General features: G+C 31.1%; 1 protein-coding gene across 3 annotated transcripts; it reads right to left on the reverse strand.

Moving 5' to 3' along the window:
* Positions 1-1102: 1102 nt before the first annotated feature.
* Positions 1103-21109, reverse strand: LOC143073565 (protein SHQ1 homolog). 3 transcript variants are annotated; one of them, XM_076249205.1, is made up of 15 exons: positions 21014-21109; positions 13935-14068; positions 13036-13103; positions 12147-12211; positions 11567-11692; positions 10898-11055; positions 10008-10120; positions 8967-9028; positions 7804-7857; positions 7458-7552; positions 5944-5997; positions 5353-5476; positions 4593-4713; positions 3898-3937; positions 1103-1524 (listed from the first exon to the last, which is right to left on the reverse strand). In XM_076249205.1, exons 2-15 carry the CDS (start codon positions 14007-14009, stop codon positions 1114-1116), a joined length of 1566 nt encoding a protein of 521 aa, XP_076105320.1. In that variant the 5' UTR covers positions 14010-14068; positions 21014-21109; the 3' UTR covers positions 1103-1113. The 3 variants fall into 3 exon arrangements, with proteins under 3 accessions (XP_076105320.1, XP_076105325.1, XP_076105333.1); XM_076249210.1 differs by having other exon boundaries at positions 13935-14048; positions 21014-21104; XM_076249218.1 differs by having other exon boundaries at positions 13935-14051; positions 21014-21057.
* Between the last annotated feature and the right edge of the window lie 883 nt (positions 21110-21992).

A 21992-nucleotide genomic window follows, 5' to 3' on the forward strand; every position in this document is an offset into this window, starting at 1 on the left:
TGACAGTTGTAGGTAATTAATCCTACATTTTATTGCAGTAAAACCATTTCTGTGTCATAAGCATATGTCTTGGGTATTTCAAAACACCATTATTTTTTATTTGGGATTTCTATAGAAAATTTTGTAATCTTGAGGTTACATGGTAAACCTTGTACACAGATAAAATAAGGGGAGAAATTTGATTGGTTAACTTCCAATGATGGTTATTTTCTTATATGCAATGAAATGTTATGTGAATTTTTTTCTATAGAACTGGACAGGATAAAACTTTACTCATGCCAAGTATTGCTTTATTTGAAACAAAGATAAATTCTGCACATTTTTTTGAAAAGTGCAAATTTAACAAAGACTAATAGGAGAAAATCAATGATGGTATTACACCAGTAGGGGTTGTTTTGATAGTAATTAATCATCATGTCACTTTTTATGACTGGAAATGTGTGGCTGTTAAAGGCAAAAGGTTGGGTCAAAAAGATCATTAATTATGATAAAATGACCGAAAAAGCCTTGAAAACTAAAAAGTATATGACCGTTTCATGCTTTGCCCAGCCGACTTTTACCGGACATAATACAATTGTTCGGAATATATGACCATTTTGGAAGCCTTGCCCTGAAGATATAAATTTTATCAAACTCATCCTAGAATTCAAAAGGCAGAATGATATACTTTGCTAATTAATATTGTAACTGTAACTATATTGTAGAACATTGCATATCTTAATCAATATGATCGATGTGAATGTGACAATATATCTAAAACTGTTCCAAACCCTCAAATTAATTGTAGTAAAAGATACAAGTGCTATGGACTATGATCAGATTCTTTCTAATTTATTGTTGAACAACATAATATTTTAATGGTTTTTATATCCCCTGCCTTGTCTGTCCTATCCTTACATCCTCAAAATTGGTTTCCCTTCTCTGAATTTAGTTTGCCTGAACCAAATGAAACTTATACATAATGCTTATTACCACGAATCACAGATCAAATTTGAAATTGGTGGATACAGATAAAAAGGAACATTTGATACATTGATAAAACTTAAGCTAAAACTTCAAGATTCATAATGTACAGAATTTTATATAACTTAAAAAAAACAAATTATGTGGTTATTATTTTATTTCTGAAATAATTTGTGTATGTGCTTCATCAGTTCTTTCTGTATTGTTTTCCTCAAATTTACACTCGGACTTTGTTGTTTTGTCAGTGTTATTTATCACACATTCAACATCCTCTACATAATTTTCATTGTCAGATTTTAGCACAACAATATTTGGTGTTTCTTTTGTATTGTCTCTTTCATCATCTGAGCTGTTTGTTGAACATTCAGAATCTGTGCTTTCATCATCAGTTTCTGTGTACTCCCCAGAACTTTCATCACTGTCATCATCACTGTCATGTGGTATTTTTATATTAGATACATCCTTTCCTAAACTTTCTATGACATGATCAACCATAGCTTCTTTCGTCTGGCTTTCTATGAGTGACAGATCTAATCCAACATCAACTTTTTTAAGGTTTAACTATAAAAAGAAAAAAACATAAATATTGTTAGTTAATATATGACATTAAGGAAATCATGTTTTCATTATCAAGGCCAGGATTTTTTAATTTATTGGTTTACGGATCTGCCAACCCGATTTTGCTGATTTCCAGAATAAAAATAAAATTCACTTTTCACGCTTTTTTATTCCCGCCGACCTTAACAAATGCATTATCCCTGAAAAATAATTAAAATATTTTTTTTCCTGAAATGAAAAGCATTAATCACTAACAAAATTGACAACACTTTCTGGTGTGAAAAAAAACCCTTCCAGTTTACGTTTCTAAATATAGACAAATCAATTATAACTGACCTTGAAATGTCGTTTGCGCAAATAATTTTGCGGAACGAAACTTGTGTTTAAAACCAATTACACAATAAGTTCGTTTACCTTATTTGTCATCAGTCCGTAAGATGCATCATCTCATAGAAATAGACTTGTCCAAATGTGGACAGGGTGAAGGCATCAAATTAAAGAACTGAATATTAACAAATCATTAGGAATTTTCTTGTTTTTATAGGTAATAAAAAAAATGTCGTTCATTTGGATAAAAAAACGGGAATGCAAGACAACAGATTAACCCGATATCGTTTTTCCAGTGGACGATTCTATTAGGTTTTTGACACGTGTGTTGAAACTTATTTTCGTACGACGTTTATGCATTTTTTCTTTATCAGTTTTCGTGCTTGAAGATCATTATTTACCAAGTTTTCTGGAATTGATTAAGAGCTACGCGAATCTATTTTTCTTGTTTCTGAAATGATGATTTAATTTCGTCTTTGTCCGTGCATCCCCTTTTTTTACTGTAAATTACTAGACAATGTCATGCGTAGTTTATAACAGCTGAGCAATAATATTTCATCGAACTAAAATTTTAGAAATGATGATAAAATAGCATAACAAACATATTGCTAGAAAGGTGAAATATATATTGATTTTGCATATTTTTTTGTCTTCAAAGATGATTTTTTTTCTTTTTTTTTTCCCGACCGACCGACCCGACTTTTTCATGGGGAAAATCCGTAAACCAACAAATTAAAAAACCGTGGCCCAATGTAGTTAAGTCTTGTGAACAATTAAGACAATGTTTTACTAGATGTGTTTTGCATTCTAGACCCGAGAAAGAAATATTTTATTGTATACAAATCTATAAATTTAAATAACTATACACTATACTAATTTATTATATACTTAGTAGTAAATACAGATAAATTGTATGTGTAATACAATCAATGGCAAGCATGCTGTATCAGCCACCCGTTATAATATCGCTTTATCAAAACCCTAATCTGTATGACGTCATGTCACATATAAAATCATCTACTTCAGGTATATGTATATAATTAAGGAATAACAGTACTGTAGTTGAAGAGTTGCCAACGTCAATTGTAGATTTGACGGTCACAAATGCAGTTTTACTGGCGACGCGTAGCGGAGACAGTAAAACGGAGATTTGCGACCGTCAAATCAAAATTGACGGTGGCAACTCTTCAACTACAGTACTGTTATTCCGATTCTAATGCATTTCAAAAAGAAATAATACGATAAAACTTGGAAAAATGTCTAAATTTGACAAATAAAAAAAATCCGCGAAACTTTATGAATGATTTTGGCGCAAAGACGTCATGGGTAAACGTGACCACATACAAATGAAAACTTACAAACTAGAGGTTATTACGTTACCTGTACACTTCAAATTCGAATAAAATAACATTAAAACGGCGAATTCGAGGTAGGTGTTGTTTTATTTTCGATTATATAGTAGTAATCGAACATTTGTTGATTCAATCATTTCAAAATGGTTGTTCCTCCTTAGTTACGCCTGGTCAACTGTGGATTTGACGGCAACTTTTAGCCAATGAAAAAAAATGTTACATACAAATTGCATTAGAATAAAGTGTATATGATATGGCTTTTTCAATATCACACTCCGTATCAACCATCAACCAATATAATCCCTCGAGCTCTCAGGCTGATACGGATGCGATATTGAAAACGCTATATGATATTCTCTATCTATTCAGGTTAGCCATTTGCAACTGATCTTAACAGTTTGTTTGTATGTTTTGCTGTTATATCTCTGCAATTCTGTGATTGTTGTTAGTTCATATTTGTCATATTTGCATTTTGTGAATTATACTGCTTTAATTATGCCATTAGTTTTCTGGTTGTTATTGTGAGACTTTTGTAGCTAAATGTATAGTATTGAATTTGCTAATTGTTGAAGGTCATACAATTGCTGACAGCCACATTGTTTGGTCTTTTGCAGATAGTATAGATGTTACTAGTTCTTATACTATCATTTGTGTTTTAGGAGCCTGTAATACACCTTTACATGCAAGCCTTACTAACCTTTTGTATTGCATCAGTCAGTGACTGTATCTGTTTTGAACTGAAAGAAAGTATCTCAAATCATCACACCAAATTCATTCTCATGCCAGAAAAAAAAGTTTTCAAACAAAGTTTTATCTCAATTTTTCTCAAGAGTTTTTTTAAAAAGGTAAGGTGCTGAGTTTAAATTTGCTAAGTGGTAGTCACCAAAAAAAATTTGGCCACTGTCCTTTTTTAGCTTCTCTGCTATCTTATTTAACTACATTTTAGACAAGTCACTTTTCACAATGCATTTAGGTGTTACCTTATACAAATTATTTATAAAAATACTTGTCAATAATTTTATATATGAGCTGTGTATGATAGAAATAGACCTTATGCAAATGGTTACCTTATTTCAAGTTGAAAATATCTCTATGCTAAGTATGTAACTGTTTGAAAATTTAGTTGGTATACAAACCTTTCAATAAGACCATACTTTATCTTTTATTTCATACTGGAACGTTCCAATGTCAAACAAAATTTTAAACATGTACATGCATATGTGCACTTGCAAAAGGTCTATTTCTATATGCCATAGCTCAAATTTCAATCAATAGTTTCCCATTTTAAACTGACAATGAGTTAAACAATAAAACCTGACTTTTAAGTTTTTAGTAAATTTCTGATTACCAAGCTTAAACATTCCTTTTTCCAAATATAAACATATTACTTACTCTGCTGACTGGATCCATACACAATAGTCTGTTATATATAGGTCATTGAGTAAGTAATGTGGATAAGTCTCTGAGAAACATCTATGGATATCCAGTAAACATTTCAATAATGTTTGCCTCCCTAAAAAACAAATATATTCAAACTATCAGTATGTAAAACTTTTTTTAATGAGAAAATGAAACCAATTTTCCATATATCTTTAATAATCCATTCTTTAAGCCATGAGCATTTCATTTGACAGTAAATCAAGAAAATATATTTAAAATGATTTATTTTGTATGTACCAGTACCTACACAGCCAATTTTGCATAGGTACTATGTCTGTACCAAAATCTGTAGTACTGTAAATCTACTTTTCATATTCAGTACTATTTTGTTACTCTAAAAGTATTGTAATATTCAGGTACCTGTATTTTACAGCACTTGATTTGTACTTGAAAATTTAAGTACTACATATTTTTGGTTACGTTACATTTTAAGCATTTTGATAGTATGCCTACTTCAAATCTCTTAATATTATGAATTCTAAACATGGAATATTGTGATCGCTTTTTGGTATAATTTCTGTACCAAAATTTTAAGTACAAATCAAGAACTGTAAAATACAGGTACATAAATCGTACAATAATTTTAAAGTAAAGAAATAGTACTGAATATCAAAAGTAAATTTCAGTACTACAGATTTTAAGTACAAAAATAGTACCTATGCAAAATTGGCTGTGTACTATTTAAAGACAGGATTAATTCAAAAAATCTTACCTCCATTTAATATCTGTACAGTATCATGGTGAACTCTGACAGCAAACTCCCAGTTTCTGTACAATGGATAACACAAACATCGTCTATAACAGGCTCGTAATGTTTCTTCTACTGATGTGAATGTCTAATGATTAGAAATAACATAATGTTATGATAGATTTTGTGTGCCAAGCTTTGATACTGATTTCTGTTTACAGAGCACATGTTTACATCAATTACAAAGCAAACTAAATGGCATAAGAATTAGCCAGGAAGGGTAAACATTCAAAACAGCCTCATGGATTGTTTACTCAATGTGTTTGATGTATACTGTGGATTTATTATTATTCATTAGATTATACTTTTCGTTGATACGTTGGTGCAGGTGATTCATAAATTTCAATGTTAAAAAAGTACAATTTTTCATCAGGTTGTAAGCAGACTTGGGTAAAAGCACGAAATTAAACGTCAAAGAAAGTATAAGTTTCAACAATCCACAAAAAAATAAATAAATTCACAGTTTTCTTAGAATATTAAAGTCATTTTATCTTGATTCTGTACATTAAGAAGCACTATTTAAATGCAAACATAGAGTTAACACATACAACTTACATCTAGCCAAGACAGTGTAGAACTTAGTTTACTGATCGTCCATGATGATTCTACCTGTAACAGAAAGAAAAAGAAATATGCAGTTTTCTCACCAAGATGGTTTTTCAAAACTCGCAGTCTGCTGCTGATGCTGTAAACTTTTGTCTTTTACAAAAATATGCAAAATGCGTGTTATTTATTATTATAACCATTTCCTAAAACTTTGCTTTAATCTTCCTTTTTTTGATGATTTCCAAATCCAATATCCTTGTTACTCAAGTGATATGGTATGTGGGATTTTTTCAGTCGTAACAATGCCTAAGAAAACAATGAGAAACAGATGATCTTATATGACTTCTTTATTGCCTGAAAAATTAAACTGAATTTTAGTTAGGTTTTAAAACAGCAATCATATATAATGTTTTAGTTTGTTGACTTTGATAAGCACATATAAAATGGACAATTAAATCAAGAATTATATCTATAATCTAGATTTAATAAATCACACATATTTGAACCTTTCAAGAATAACATTTATCTGTTGTTTCAGAACTTTTTGAGCTTTCATAATCAGTTTTTGGTATGGTTCTGGAAAAACGACAAAGAAACTATAATTGTAACATAAATCTTAATTATTAAATTACTATGTCTGAGGAACAGTGATAACCATGAAAAAATAAATGTAAACAATTTCACACTGTGGGCCTTATTGTTTAAATCTTAATGAATATACAGTCGACTCTCGTTATCTCGAAGTCAGCCGGACCAGAGAAATATTTCGACATACACGTAGTTCGACTCAAAACGAAAACCGGAAGTTTGACAGAACAAGGGACACAACTCTTGCTTAGCTTGGTAAAGCTAAAATAAATCCGGGTGAATATGGGAAGGGGATCGATATTCTGATATCAGATCGATGTATTTGTATGTCATGATCTTTCATTATGTTTTATCGCACTCTTTCTTTTCAAAAGAAAATACAACAAGATTAAAGACGCCGATTGAGTATTTTTGAGGTGATCATCAACGGAAGTCATAATCCTTACTTTATTCACACCCAAGCTCATTAGTGTAAATCACAATTAATTGTTTTGTAAACATTTTAAATACTTTTTCATGAACATTGACAATGTATCACTAATTATTTGTAAAAAATCTATAAAAGATAATCTTAGGTAAACACTCGTGGAAATAGCATGTCATAAATCAATACAGTGGTCAGTGACTGGAAATTTAATTACATGTGTATTGTCAGATTAACTCTTCAATCCATTTAAATGCCGGAGGTCATGTTTTGACAAATGTGTATTAGTTCGAGATAAATAATGATCTTTCAATGCTTTTGTTAACCTTGGGATCGTAAATTTAGTTCGACTCAACCGAAATTTCGACTCATCCAATTTCAACTCATCAGGAGTTGAATTACATACATTTATAAGGAGCAAAGTTCAGGACCGCGTGAAAACTTCTACTCATCCGAAATTTCGAGTCAACCGAGTTCGAGACAACGAGAGTTAACTGTATACAAAACTTACATTGTGTTCTCCTTCTGTGCTTCTTACATCATAACAGTAAGCAAATATTATATCTACTAAACCTAAATATGTTGATATCTTATTATCTATTAAATCTGTATAAATCAGTTAAGGTTGTAAAGTATTTACAATGAAGATTATTTTCAATTGTTGGGTTGCTATTTATAGATGTACACTAAATGTCTCATCTCATTTATAAATACACATCATTCACATGTAGCTAATTGTGATAAAAATTGTTAATTCAAATCTCTATTTTATACAAGTCTACTCATGCCACAAGGTAATGTTTTCTCACTGCAATAAGATGAATTTCAAACAGAATTCTTTGACAAGCAAAGGATACATTCTTTCTTTGGTAAATTCCTCATCATTTCTTTGTCTTCATCAGTAAAGCTTTCTGAAAAAGAAAATCATAAAAACTGTCAAGAATTTCAAGTTTTTCATTATACTGTTTAATATCTCTCAGATTGTTTTGAACATCCTATCATATTTCCCATAATAAATAATGTGTTGCACATTTACTATTAAACATATCACATGGGGTTTTAATCATACTAGATTTCTAGACATGACATCTATAGATCTGTCTTATTAATTCTTTTCAATTATTATTTATAAAAGTAGCAATTAAGTAGTTAGTACTCGTTCAAAATCTTGCATATAAAAATATAAGTAAGGTCACCTATACTTGTTAACTTTTATATCATTTGGTCTCTGGTGGAGAGCTGCCTCATTTGCAATAATACCACATCTTCATATTTTTATATCTAACATCTAAACTTATTGGGATATTCCTTAATTTTAACAAATAATCTTCTTCGAAGAATAATGACAAATTTTTCATATTCACCATTTCAAGACGAAAATAAGATTCCAAATAATTAACAGGGTAAAAGGGAGAATAAAGATACCAGAGGGATATTCAAACTCATAAATCGAAAATATACTGACAACGCCATGCCTAAAAAAGAAAACGTCCAACAGAAAAACAAGAGTTTCAAAAACAAAACATAAAAAAATAGAGTATCTGTTTATTATGACTAAACATAATTTCTTTTCTAGAACGTTTTTAATGATACTTACACTTTATAAATTTTGTGCATCCAAAGCCTTTTCTTTCTTTTTTATTTACAAATTTTTTAAATGTTAACATTTGAAATACAGAAGTACATAGGAATTTTGAAAACATATGACCAATAGACACCTAATAAGAATAGCGAAATTAGTCTAATTTAACTGTGCAGGAGTTATATCTTCTATCAAAACTGTATATAATGCTTACTGTGGATTCATTATTATTGGTTGGGTACAGGTGAACCACGAAATTAAATGTTCAACAAATTGCTATTTTTTTGTGGGTTGATTGCAGACTTCGGAAAAAAACACATAATAAAATATCCACAAAAATGCAGGTCTTTCCCAGTCCATGAAAATTGGTACCCACAAAAATAAATGAATCCACAGTATGTAGCTGAAATAAGTCTGTGAAACATTTCATTAAATTACCTGTCAGACATTGATTGTAACTTAATAAGTCCTTGACAGCATCATCTTCATACAAATCTGCTCTGAAACATAAAACATAATTTCAATATTTCCCTTACAAAAGTTTTTTTTTTATTTCAACACATAAACTAAATTGATAAACATTTGCAACTGTCTAAATTTTTGTTAAGACCATTTCTGATTTCACTATGCATTAATAATCATAAATGTGAAGTATATTGCAGATTCCTCAAGTCATATTCTATAATTTGTCCATCTGAGAAGTCACTCCATTTTGTTTATATCTCTTTAAAATGAAGGACCTACAGGACAAATAAAAATACCAGCCAAAGTGTAGTCATTTTAATCTATCTTCTGAGATAAAAAAAAGTTCCAACATTATACTCAGTTTCTGTGGTACAGTAAAAAATAAATAAAACATGTTCTCATTGGGCTTCTTCAATTAATCGAGTCTGTGCAAACCATTTAACTGCTTTATATTATAATACAAAATAATATTAAATAAATCTTAACAAGTTTGTCACTGGAAAAAATTGAAATTTTAAGGAAGTAAGGTTTTTCAAGCTATCAATGTTTTGTTTGGTAACATTACCAGCCACAGTCCTGGTCATTATGATGCTGCGTCTGCCCCAAGTCAGAAGCCTCTTGCCTTTGTTAGTCTTGTATGATTTTTAATTTTAGTTTCTTGTGTATAATTTGGAGTTTAGTATGACGTCCATTATCACTGTACTAGTAAACATATTTTTTAAGGGGCCAGCTGAAGGACGTCTACAGTTGCAGGAGTTTCCCGCTACATTGAAGACCCATTGGTGGCCTTCGGCTGTTGTCTGCTCTATGGTCGGGTTGTTGTTGCTTTGACACATTCCCCATTTCCCACTCAATTTTATTTAATTCATAAAGAACATTGAATATTGGTTTCACTCATTTGTAATTCAAAGTCAGATGAATATCTTACTGAGAAAATATAAATATATATATATATATTGCTATAATACATTGCTGCAATGTGAACAAAGTCAAAGAACAGATATAACAACTTACAAATAATAATCTTTATCAAATTTCTGTTGTTCTGCCATTTCTCTTTTTTCTCTCCTGTCACTTATACTACATTGGTCTGGATTCTTTAAGTCCACTATTTCAACTATTTCATCCTATTTTATAAAATAATTTTTAAAGTTTCCTTTTAGGACTATGGACATTTTTCATTTCACCAGAACACACAGATAGGCATGTTAATTGGAAAATTATGTTTATTTTCTATATTTGCCATTTTTTTTTATTTTCACTGAAGTAAGTTGTTGTCATGTATATTTTGTTTTCCAGAAGTTAGTTGAACATGTGGGAATGGTATTAAAAGTGTCAATACCAGCTTCTGATTTTTCAAAACTATAAACTACAAGCATATTTTTTTTTAACAACAAATGATAGATTATTAAATGAGAGACAGAAAGCTATATGTGACAGTCACTTAGCTGAGGGGATTAAAAGCTTGAATAAGATAAATAAGGAATGTGTCAATCAGACACAGATGATGACCCAGCTTGTATATAAGATTATAAAGGGACATAACTCAAGAACCATAAAAGTGACACTACCAAAATTTTTACTAAATCTGTGTTTTGTGGTAGTAAGCAGTGTGTTTAAGGTTCATAATATTTGGTTGAGGCAAATTTAAGTTAGAGAACAGAAACGAAAAATTCAGCAAATTTTACATTTGTAAAGGAGCACAACTCTAGAATGGTATAAGTGACACTACCCAAATTCGTACTTTATCTTAGTTTTGTGGTAATAAGGATTGTGTGTAAGTTTCATAACATTTGGTTGATGGAATCAAGAGTAAGAGACCAGAAACCAATTTTGGGATGTAGGGTCAGACGGATGTACTGATGGACAAGGGAATAAATTAAACTTATTCTGAACCTTTTTACCTGTAATCTAGTGAAAACTCCTGACTTCTGATTAGCAAAGCCATACTTAGGACAGTCTAAGGATAATTCTTTTTCATTATAAGGGGTCTGTTCTATATGCCAATCAAACTCCTCCTCTTCTTCCTCCTTCTCAGCCTGTCTATCATCAGTTGATTCATCTGTAACAAAAATCATTTACAGGAACAGCAAGAAAAACAAGGTACAATAAAAGTGTTCAAGTATTTTAAAATCGTACCATGAGTCTGTCTCCATCAAATAGTGAGTTAGCAGGCAAAGCAGAGTAAGTCAAGATAGCGTAAAACATACAAAAATAATGATTGCCCATGAGACACCTATCCATCAAAGATCAAGGATGTGATCAACTTGTTAAAAACTATATTATTACATCTTGTTGGCTGTTTTCCCATTACAAAGATACTTATAAGGTAATGTTCACTGTTATTTTCATTTCCATTCAACAGTTCAAATTTCATTAACTAATAACAATCAATTTGAGAGTCTGGAATTTTCAATTTTTAATCTTTACATTTGAAAATCGAGTCAAATGTGTCAATTTGTGAGTATGTTAACATAATTTAAAAGCAACAAGTTATTACTACCTACATTGAACAAAGAAGATATGCGCAAACTATATTGAACCTCAATATGTTTGTAGTTGTAATAACTTACTCAAAACTTCAATCAATGGTGACTGACCAGTTGTCTGCCCTTTGTTAGTTAGTAGTTTTGTAATCATATCTAACCCTTCAAATGATTCTCCTGGAGTTTCTTTAGGTACGGTTACTGTAAATGATCCTACAAGAAATATAACAAAACTTGTGTGATTATTTGTTAGTTTATTTCTTAAGCACAGCTGTAAACAAAATCAGGAGCACAAGAGATGCTTTTCATTTAAATCAAACAAAGTTTTTTTTAGGCTTCCGTATTATATGCTTATAAGGAGGCATAGGAAAACCTGGAGTTTTAAAAGTGTTTAACAACTTTAGTGCAATTTCTTTTACTGTACAAATGTACCATATTATGTTCTTTTAAAGAGATACATATAGAATAATACATGGCAATAATATTAAAATAATCAACAATGACCAAAAAAATCACTTTTCATTCTTTTAAATTATGTATCTTTGCATTTTTCCTAGTGAACTTTGATAAATTCTAAATTTTTAACGACTGCCATGCCTGTTATAAGAAAGTTGATTATTTACTATATCAAAATATATATCAAGCAATGATTTAACATAAATATTACCATTATCTGCATCATATTTAGCTTGTTCTCTTCCATCCTCTACAATATTTCCTGGTAAGGATAATCTGAAAAGCATAGAGAACACTTTGTTATTGATAGTTCAGAATACAAATGTACATGTAGGTATAACAATAGAAAGTTCAAAACAAATTCACTGATGCTTAGTCTTTAAATACCTTCTTTATAACAGAGAAGAAGATAATTTGTGTCTAAAATGTAACTATATAAAGTATATATTTTGTATATAAAGTAAAATTAATAACCCAAATAATTCAGTCATCATATTCTGCCAATCTACAATTACTTCATTAACGCCTGAATGGATAACCAAATTAATGAAAAACCTTCAATCAATCATTCAGAATTAGCTTAGGACATATATACCTACCTTAGTAAAATTGATCTGATTGTTGATTGGTCACCTATTTTCAGGGAACCATACAAAATCCAGGATTGGTGAAGAGTTTTTATTATGTAAGGAAATCAGGCTCTAGCAAGTCAGAGAGATCAATTATGGGACGAACTGAATTATTTGAGTTAGTCAATTGACTGATAACTATTATCTAACACATTCAGGTAATTCAGGTAATTGTACAATCAACTTATTAATTTAAACAGGAAGGAGATTTTTGTCAAAGTAACTAAAAGAGGAAGGAGATTTTTGTCAAAGTAACTAAAAGAGAAGTCATACAAACAAAGGAAACATCATTTTTCATTTAAATGTGCACAAAATTATCAAACCCATGTCAATCAATTTACCGTAATTAATTCACAGATACAGATTATAAATTTCTTATGTCTGTATTCTAACTGAAATCATTAAGTTCCAAAAGATTTGACTATACCTGCACTGTACAAAACACAGATAACACATATTATGAAAATTTACCTAAGAAAATATGGTTTTGAGTGAAATCTGAATTCATTTCCTTCTATAAATATTTCTGTATCTGTTATCTGAAAAATAGAAAAAGAAACAATTTTCATTTTTCATGAAATACTTAAATTTGGCAACTCCTTTGCCAAAAAATTAGATAGCAAAATTTTCTGAACTATTATATTAAAATACACTGAAATATCCCAATAAGATAACATACATTGACCTAGGACTCATTACTTAATCAATACCACTGCTGTAAGATGGATAACCGTAAAAAGTATCATCAAATAAGATGACCACTGTTTCTTACTTGGCCATGATTTAAGTTTACACATACAAATGTACATGTAGTCATTTGATACATTTGGAGTATTTTCAAACCTTTAGTTAGACAATTTTGTCTTTCCATTTTCAATGCAGATCCCTTTTGACATACATGACATATGATTATGTTTTCCCATGTATTCCTTTTATTTCAAGTTTTTCTAAAGTTTGTCCCCCCTTTGGGTTCATCAAAAAAAGCAGATGAATGTTTATAAAAAGAAGGGCTCAACTACAGCAGATGAATTATGTTTAGATACAATGTACATGTATCTGTTATAATTTTTTGTTGAAAATTCATATTAACCCTGCTTTTTTAACATACCGGTAATATATGGACAGCCCTACTAAATTTGCTCTTTTGTAACTGACCAAATATTCATCTATTCACCGAACTCCTAGGTCAGGAACCTGATGTTCAGTGGTTGTTGTTTGATGTTGTGGTTCAAAAGTGTTAGACTTTCTCTTTTTTTATATAGATTAGACCTTTGGTTTTCCTGTGGTTTTACACTAATCATTTTAGGGCCCTTTATAGCTTGATGTTGAGTACAGTTACATACTTGAAATCTAAGTGGTTATTATCTTACCCTTGCATATGGTGCTTTGATAATGATGGTTATAAAGGTATCATCTTGTTTGATTTCAAATGCTGGAGTCAACATGTTTGCCTCGTTTTGGTTGGTATTCAAGAGTTACTACAGCTGCTTGAAATATATGACATCTGTAACAAACACAAACTTTTAGCTACCGCTTTACAAGCAGAGCCAAATACAATGAAAGTCCCAACTATGTACTGGCTTCCGAAGCTACACAAAACACCTTACAAATATAGATTTATTTCATCTTCAAGCCATTGTTACACTACTAAATTGTCTATTCTTCTTACCAGCACACTTGGTACAATTAAAAATCTGATAATAAATTGTTCAAATAAGGCCTTTGAAAATAGTGGAATTAATTACTTTTGGAGTGTCAAGAACTCGGTGGAAGTACTTGATAAATTGCATGCTTATATTGGTGATTTTGAATCTGTTCAAAGTTTTGATTTTTCTACTCTGTATACCACATTGCCCATGTTGCCTCACATTCTCATTAAGAAAAAAATAACACACCTAACTAAATGGGCATTTAAAAAGTCAGAATGTGAATATATATGTCCAAACTCTGTTAGGTCATTTTTTAGTAGCAATAAACAAAAAAATTTTTGCGGTCGTATAAAAACTATGTCAATCTGACATCCTTTGATACTATATATGCCCTTGAATTTTTACTAGATAACATTTTTGTTCGCTTTGGGAATTCCGTATATCGTCAGATTATCGTAATTCCAATGGTGACTAACTGTGCACCACTTATTGCGGACCTGTTTTTGTATTGCCATGAGTTACAATTTATGACAAAAATAAGCAAAGACCCATCGAAACAACATCTGATAAACAAATTTAATAATACTTTTAGATATTTGGATGATATTTTGGCTCTCAATAATGACGACTTCAGTATGTATATTACAGAAATTTATCCTGCTGAACTTACTTTAAATTAAAGAACCTTAGTGAGCACGCTCACATACCCCACGTCCCCACATTGTCATTGGAGAAATTAAATAAGTATAAGAAAAAAAAATTGTATAAGAAAAAATACTGAATAATAATTTCCTGTCAATATACACATCTACATAGTGTGTCCTTATTATCTACAAAATTTCAAGAAATTCTGTTGTGTGTTTTCAGAGGAGTTGAGATGACAAACTGTTGCAGAAGTACATTGAAGCAAATAAGTTCAAAGGGGCATAACTCCTAGAAAAAAAAATGAATTGTAATTTCCTGTTGATATGCACATCTACGTAGTATGTCCTTATTATCTACAAAGTTTCATGAAATTCTGTTGTGTGGTTTCAGAGGAGTTGCAATGACAAACTGTTGCAGTAGTACATTGAAGTAAATAAGTTCAAAGGGGCGTAACTCCTAGAAAAAAAATTGAATCGCAATTTCCCGTAGATATGCACAACTACATAGTATGTCCTTATTATCTGAAAAGGTTTCGTGAAATTCTGTTGTGTGGTTTGAGAGGAGTTGCGATGACAAACTGTTGCAGTAGTACATTAAAGTAAATAAGTTCAAAGGGGCGTAACTCCTAGAAAAAAAATTGAATCACAATTTCCCGTCGATATGCACAACTACAAAGTATGTCCTTATAATCTGAAAAGGTTTCGTGAAATTCTGTTGTGTGGTTTGAGAGGAGTTGCGATGACAAACTGTTGCAGTAGTACATTAAAGTAAATAAGTTCAAAGGGGCGTAACTCCTAGAAAAAAAATTGAATCGCAATTTCCCGTCGATATGCACAACTACATAGTATGTCCTTATTATCTGAAAAGGTTTCGTGAAATTCTGTTGTGTGGTTTGAGAGGAGTTGCGATGAGAAGAAACAGGACTGACGGACGGACTGATGGACGGACGGACGGGTCAAAAACATTATACCTTCCGCAACTTCGTTGCCTGGGGTATAATAAAACAAATACTAACAATGACCACTGTCCTTTCCTCGATCTTGATATCTATATCACTAACAAAAAGCTGAATACTTAAATTTATGATAAAAGAGATGATTTTTCATTTCCTATCGTTAATTATCCATTTTTAGATGGTGACGTTCCCTTGTCACCATCTTACGGTGTTTATATATCTCAACTTGTACGATTCGCTTGTGTATGTAACAATGTTTTAGATTTTAACGAGAGAAATTTATGTATTACTGAAAAATTATTACACCAGGGTTTTCGATATCACAAACTAGTCAAAACATTTACTAAATTTTATCATCGGTATAAGGACATCATTCGTAAATATAGCTCAACATGCAGACTTCTTATACGTTCAGGTATAGTCCGTTTGACTTCTATAAATCTTCAAAAAATAATTCTTAAAATTTCATTTTTAAAGATAAATATTTTTTTTTCTTCATGTATGTTAATGTATGATATATACGAACTCTGACTATGCATATCATAATTTTAAACCTATAATCAAACCAGGTGCTCCGCAGGGCGCAGCTTTATACGACCGCAGAGGTCGAACCCTGAACAGTTGGGGCAAGTATGGACAAAACATTCAAGCATGATACAGCTCTGAATTTGGATTGTGATCAAATTTTTGACATTACATGCGTTTTTTTTACACAAAACAAATGCCAAGATTTTACAAATCAAATAAAGATTTCTTCTTCAAACTTTTTAAATCTAAAATTAAATAGTTGACACAGCATAGGTTTCTGACACAGAATGAATGTGGTCTAATGAACTTAAAAGGTATTTTTTGCCTTTGAGCAAATCACTATGCTGTTGAATATTAATCCTCTCAAAAAAATGTTTGAAGAAATTTTCTTTTTATTTATGAAATCTGAAATGAGAAAAATTTAACCCCCCCCCCCCCTTTTTTTTCACATCCCCGTTTCCCTTTTTCAAAACTGATATCAATTCAAATTTCTAATGGAGTTTGCAACAATAACTACTCATTTAAATACATCATAAAATATTAAGATGTAAAAAAACTGCTTGTTATCACTGAATGGTAAAGATTATTTTAATTTATCAGTTGGTAGTAAAAAGTGTATATACATTGTATATTGTATATAACAAAGATTTAAGTTGATTCTGGACAAAGAAAGATAACTCTAATTAAAAAAAATTCTTGCTATTGCACAATATTGTGCAATAGGATATTTCTTGCTTGCTATTCTGGACAAAGAAAGATAACTCTAATTAAAAAAAAATTAGCTATTTCACAATATTGTGCAATTAGATATTTCTTGCCATTGCACAATACTGTGCAATTGAAAAGACTTGCTATTGCACAATACTTAATATAATAATTTTAGATCCTGATTTGGACCAACTTGAAAAATGGGCCCATAATCAAAAATCTAAGTACATGTTTAGATTCAGCATATCAAAGAGGCCCAAGAATTCAATTTTTGTTAAAATCAAACTTAGTTTAATTTTGGACCCTTTGGACTTTAATGTAGAATTTGAAATTTGAAAACAGGACCAAAAATGAAGAATCTACATACACAGTTAGATTTGGCATATCAAAGAACCCCAAGGATTCAATTCTTGATGAAATCAAACAAAGTTTAATTTTGGACCCTTTGGACCTTAATGTAGACCAATTTGAAAACTGGACCAAAAAACTTCAATAATCAAGAATCTAAGTACATTTTTAGATTCAACATATCAAAGAACCCAACCGATTCATTTTTTGTCAAAATCAAACTAAGTTTAATTTTGGACCCTTTGGACCTTAATGTAGACCAATTTGAAAACGGGACCAAAAGTTGAGAATCTACATATACAGTTAGATTCGGCATATCAAAGAACCCCAATTATTCAATTTTGATGAAATCAAACAAAGTTTAATTTTGGACCCTTTGGGCCCCTTTTTCCTAAATTGTTGGGACCAAAACTCCCAAAATTAATACCAACCTTCCTTTTATGGTCATAAGCCTTGTGTTTAAATTTCATAGATTTTTATTTACTTATACTAACATTATAGTGCGAAAACCAAGAAAAATGCTTATTTGGGTCCCTTTTTGGCCCCTAATTCCTAAACTGTTGGGTCCTAAACTCCCAAAATCAATACCAACCTTCCTTTTGTGGTCATAAACATTGTGTTTAAATTTCATAGATTTCTATTTACTTAACCTAAGGTTATTGTGCAAAAACCAAGAAAAATGCTTATTTGGGCCCTTTATTGGCCCCTTATTCCTAAACTATTGAAACCAAAACTCCCAAAATCATTCCCAATCTTTCTTTTGTGGTCATAAACCTTGTGTCAAAATTTCATAGATTTCTATTAACTTAAACTAAAGTTATGGTGCGAAAACCAAGAAAATGCTTATTTGGGCCCTTTTTGGCCCCTTATTCCTAAAATGTTGGGACCAAAACTCCCAAAATCAATACCAACCTTCCTTTTATGGTCATAAACCTTGTGTTAAAATTTCATAGATTTCTATTCACTTTTACTAAAGTTAGAGTGCGAAAACTAAAAGTATTCGGACGACGACGACGACGACGACGACGACGACGACGCCGACGCCAACGTGATAGCAATATACGACGAAAATTTTTTCAAAATTTGCGGTCGTATAAAAAGTTACTCATTAGGTCTCTATGTTACTTCAATTTATTTTAATATAAAATACTCAATGGAGTACGTATGAGTAGTGTAACAGCCTTCCATTCAAAACAAAAACATTAGACATGTGCTCTAAACCTGTTATATTGTACCATGTGACTTTACTCATTTAAATAACTCTGGTCATGTGATTACTGAGCTTTCTGTATTCAATGAGAAATACAAAAGCATGCACACATGACCGGAGTTATTTAAATGAGTAGAGTCACATGGTACAATGAAACAGGTTAAGAGCACATGTCTAATGTTTTTGTTTTGAATGGAAGGCTGTTACACTACTCATACGTACTCCATTTAGTATTTTATATTAAAATAAATTGAAGTAACATAGAGACCTAATGAGTAAATTTCTTGATTATAGGTTTAAAATTTTCTTGATTATAGGTTTAAAATTATGATATTCATAGTCAGAGTTCGTATATATCATACATTAACATACATGAAGAAAAAAAATATTTATCTTTAAAAATGAATTTTTAAGAATTATTTTTTGAAGATTTATAGAAGTCAAACGGACTATACACATGTATTTCACATCCAATTTTTTATGGAAATATTCTTTATAAAGCACTAAGGTGTCAGTATTCAAATGATTCACCTCAAAAACTAACAAAACCTTTGAATAGACTTATTAAGAAGGGATATAGTTACGATACTGTTGTCAGGTCATTAAAGATTGCATATTTTGGCATTAATATTGATTCACTTATAGGGTCTTTGCATCGGAACTAAACACATTTATTCAAAAACCAGTTGTTGGCATGACACGGGTTATTTTCTTCTCATATATGTTATGATGGTATGATACTAAACCCCTAACGGGAAGGATTGTGCCTGATGTTCATATGATGAAATCATAATCTTTCAGTCAGTTTAATTGAAGTCTGGAGCTGGCATGTCAGTTAACTGCTAGTAGTCTGTTGTTATTTATGTATTATTGTCATTTTGTTTATTTTCTTTGGTTACATCTTCTGACATCAGACTCAGACTTCTCTTGGACTGAATTTTAATGTGCGTATTGTTATGCGTTTACTTTTCTACATTGGCTAGAGGTATAAGGGGAGGGTTGAGATCTCACAAACATGTTTAACCCCGTCGCATTTTTGTGCCTGTCCCAAGTCAGGAGCCTCTGGCCTTTGTTAGTCTTGTATTATTTTAATTTTAGTTTCTTATGTACAATTTGGAAATTAGTATGGCGTTCATTATCACTGCACTAGTATATATTTGTTTAGGGGCCAGCTGAAGGACGCCTCCGGGTGTGGGAATTTCTCGCTACATTGAAGACCTGTTGGTGACCTTCTGCTGTTGTTTCTATGGTCGGGTTGTTTTCTCTTTGGCACATTCCCCATTTCCATTCGCAATTTTAAAGAACACAATATATGATCAATCAATAAAGATTTGTAAGCATTTCAAAATTCAAAACAGCACCACCACAAATATGGTATCAGGTCTGTTCGCGCCCAATACACTTTCACACCCAAGGTCCGTTCGCACTCCACACATTCACGCCCAATTTCAATTCAAATTCCAGTTGAATAATTGGAAAATCATGATTGTTGTTTTAAATTGCTTTGGTGTAAATAATTGAATGTATTTAACTTGGTATGAGTAAAACATTGATTTTAAAAGAAAAACACAAAAGATAATTTGTTTTTTAACAGCTTTGTCCCTTTGACCAAAAACAATAAAATATAAGCAGTACAATATTATAACCAAAACATGTTAAAATTCATTCAAAACACAAAAAAAAAAAAAAGTAGTCAGAATCTCACTTTATTTTGAAACAAATCAATGAAACAAGGTTATAGCAAATATACACTTACCAAAACATGATTAAGAGTTATTCAACACAAAATAAAACGTTGACAGAATCCCACTTTAGTTTATTTAGAAAGGATTATTATTTTTTTACCAATACACTATCCAAAACATGATAACACAAAAACAAAATGCTGTCTCACTTTATTTTGAGACAATGACAACAAATATACTTATAAGAATACAATTGCCAAAACTTGATTATAAAGTTACTAAACACAAAAACAAATTAAAATTGGGCGTGAACATGTAGGGTGCCAAAGGACTTTGGGTGCGAACATGTAAGGTGCGAAAGTGAAAGGGGGCGAACCTGAGTGGGTGCGAACATGAATGGCCGCGAACAGACCTGGATTCCACAAATACTGATTTCATGTTCAATAAAATCCTTTACAGTTCAGAAGTTTCATTTCAACTTTGCAAATTGCAATCCCCTTTCTACCATTTCTTTGCTTTGCCCTTAAAAAGTCAATTGATGTTAAGTCTTGTATATTTTACAACTGTATTAAATCATGGTAATCTTGCTTTCAATAAATGCTAATTCTTAATTTCCTGAGAAGAATATGAAGTTTTCGCAAATAACGCCTAACGTTACATCAAGTATATAGAACTTATATCAAGTTTGGCTCAGTAGTGAGTAGATAGAAAAAACTTTTACCTAGCTATTGTCACCTTGTAGACTGTCGTTATCAAATAGTCAAGCAAAATAAAATATTTTCCTACAAGCACATGTCGGAAGTAAACAACACTGTCTAATTAGAAATCAATGACGGTTACCGCTGTTATGAATCCGGATAATATGCACAAAAAAAAGATGAAACTAATACGGCAGAGAAAAACAAGATAGATACCCACAACCAAATCAAATTCATACATTGCCACAAAATATAAAAGAGACATCTATTGAAAATAAGGTCAGGAATGATAAGGAAGAGAAAAGTAAAGTTATTTCTAAGCAATCAACGTCTATATCAGCTCCACAGAAAACTGCTGAGACAACAGCAAACGGTGGAACTTTTGATATGAACTCAGAATAAGCTTTGAAAACAGTAAAATGGGAAAATAAGTTTCCAACTTTTAGTCTGCAAAATCCATCTAGTAAATATTGCTTCATCTCTGAGAGAAAGTACCAATTTTCTAGGCTGAATAAGTCATCTGGTAAAAATTCCTATATACCTAAAAGAAAAAGTGATAAAGTAAGCAAAATCTATACTGAAAACTATTGTACCACAAGAACACAAAAAAGGAATGTCAAAAAGCAATCAGAAATAGAAAAACCAGACAACTACCCAGCACCAGATCAAGTTCATACTTTGCCACAAAATTTAAAAAAGACATTCATCGTAAAGAAGATGAGGAATGAAAAGAAAGATAAAAGTGAAGGTGTGAAATCAATGCCTTTATCAGCTCCATAGTTGACTGAAAGGACAACATCTTTCAATAAAATGTCTGCATCAACACAACAGCAGATTCATGAGACAACACTGATTTCAATAAAATGTCTAAATCAACACAACATCAACATGATCAAGCCGATGAGACAACAGCTATCAATCAAATGTCTGAATCAACACACAACATCAGGCCGATGATACAACAACTATCAATAAAATGTCTAAATCAGCACAACATCAGGC

The sequence above is a fragment of the Mytilus galloprovincialis genome, chromosome 1 (genome assembly GCF_965363235.1).
Source record: "Mytilus galloprovincialis chromosome 1, xbMytGall1.hap1.1, whole genome shotgun sequence".
Classification (NCBI taxonomy): domain Eukaryota; kingdom Metazoa; phylum Mollusca; class Bivalvia; order Mytilida; family Mytilidae; genus Mytilus; species Mytilus galloprovincialis.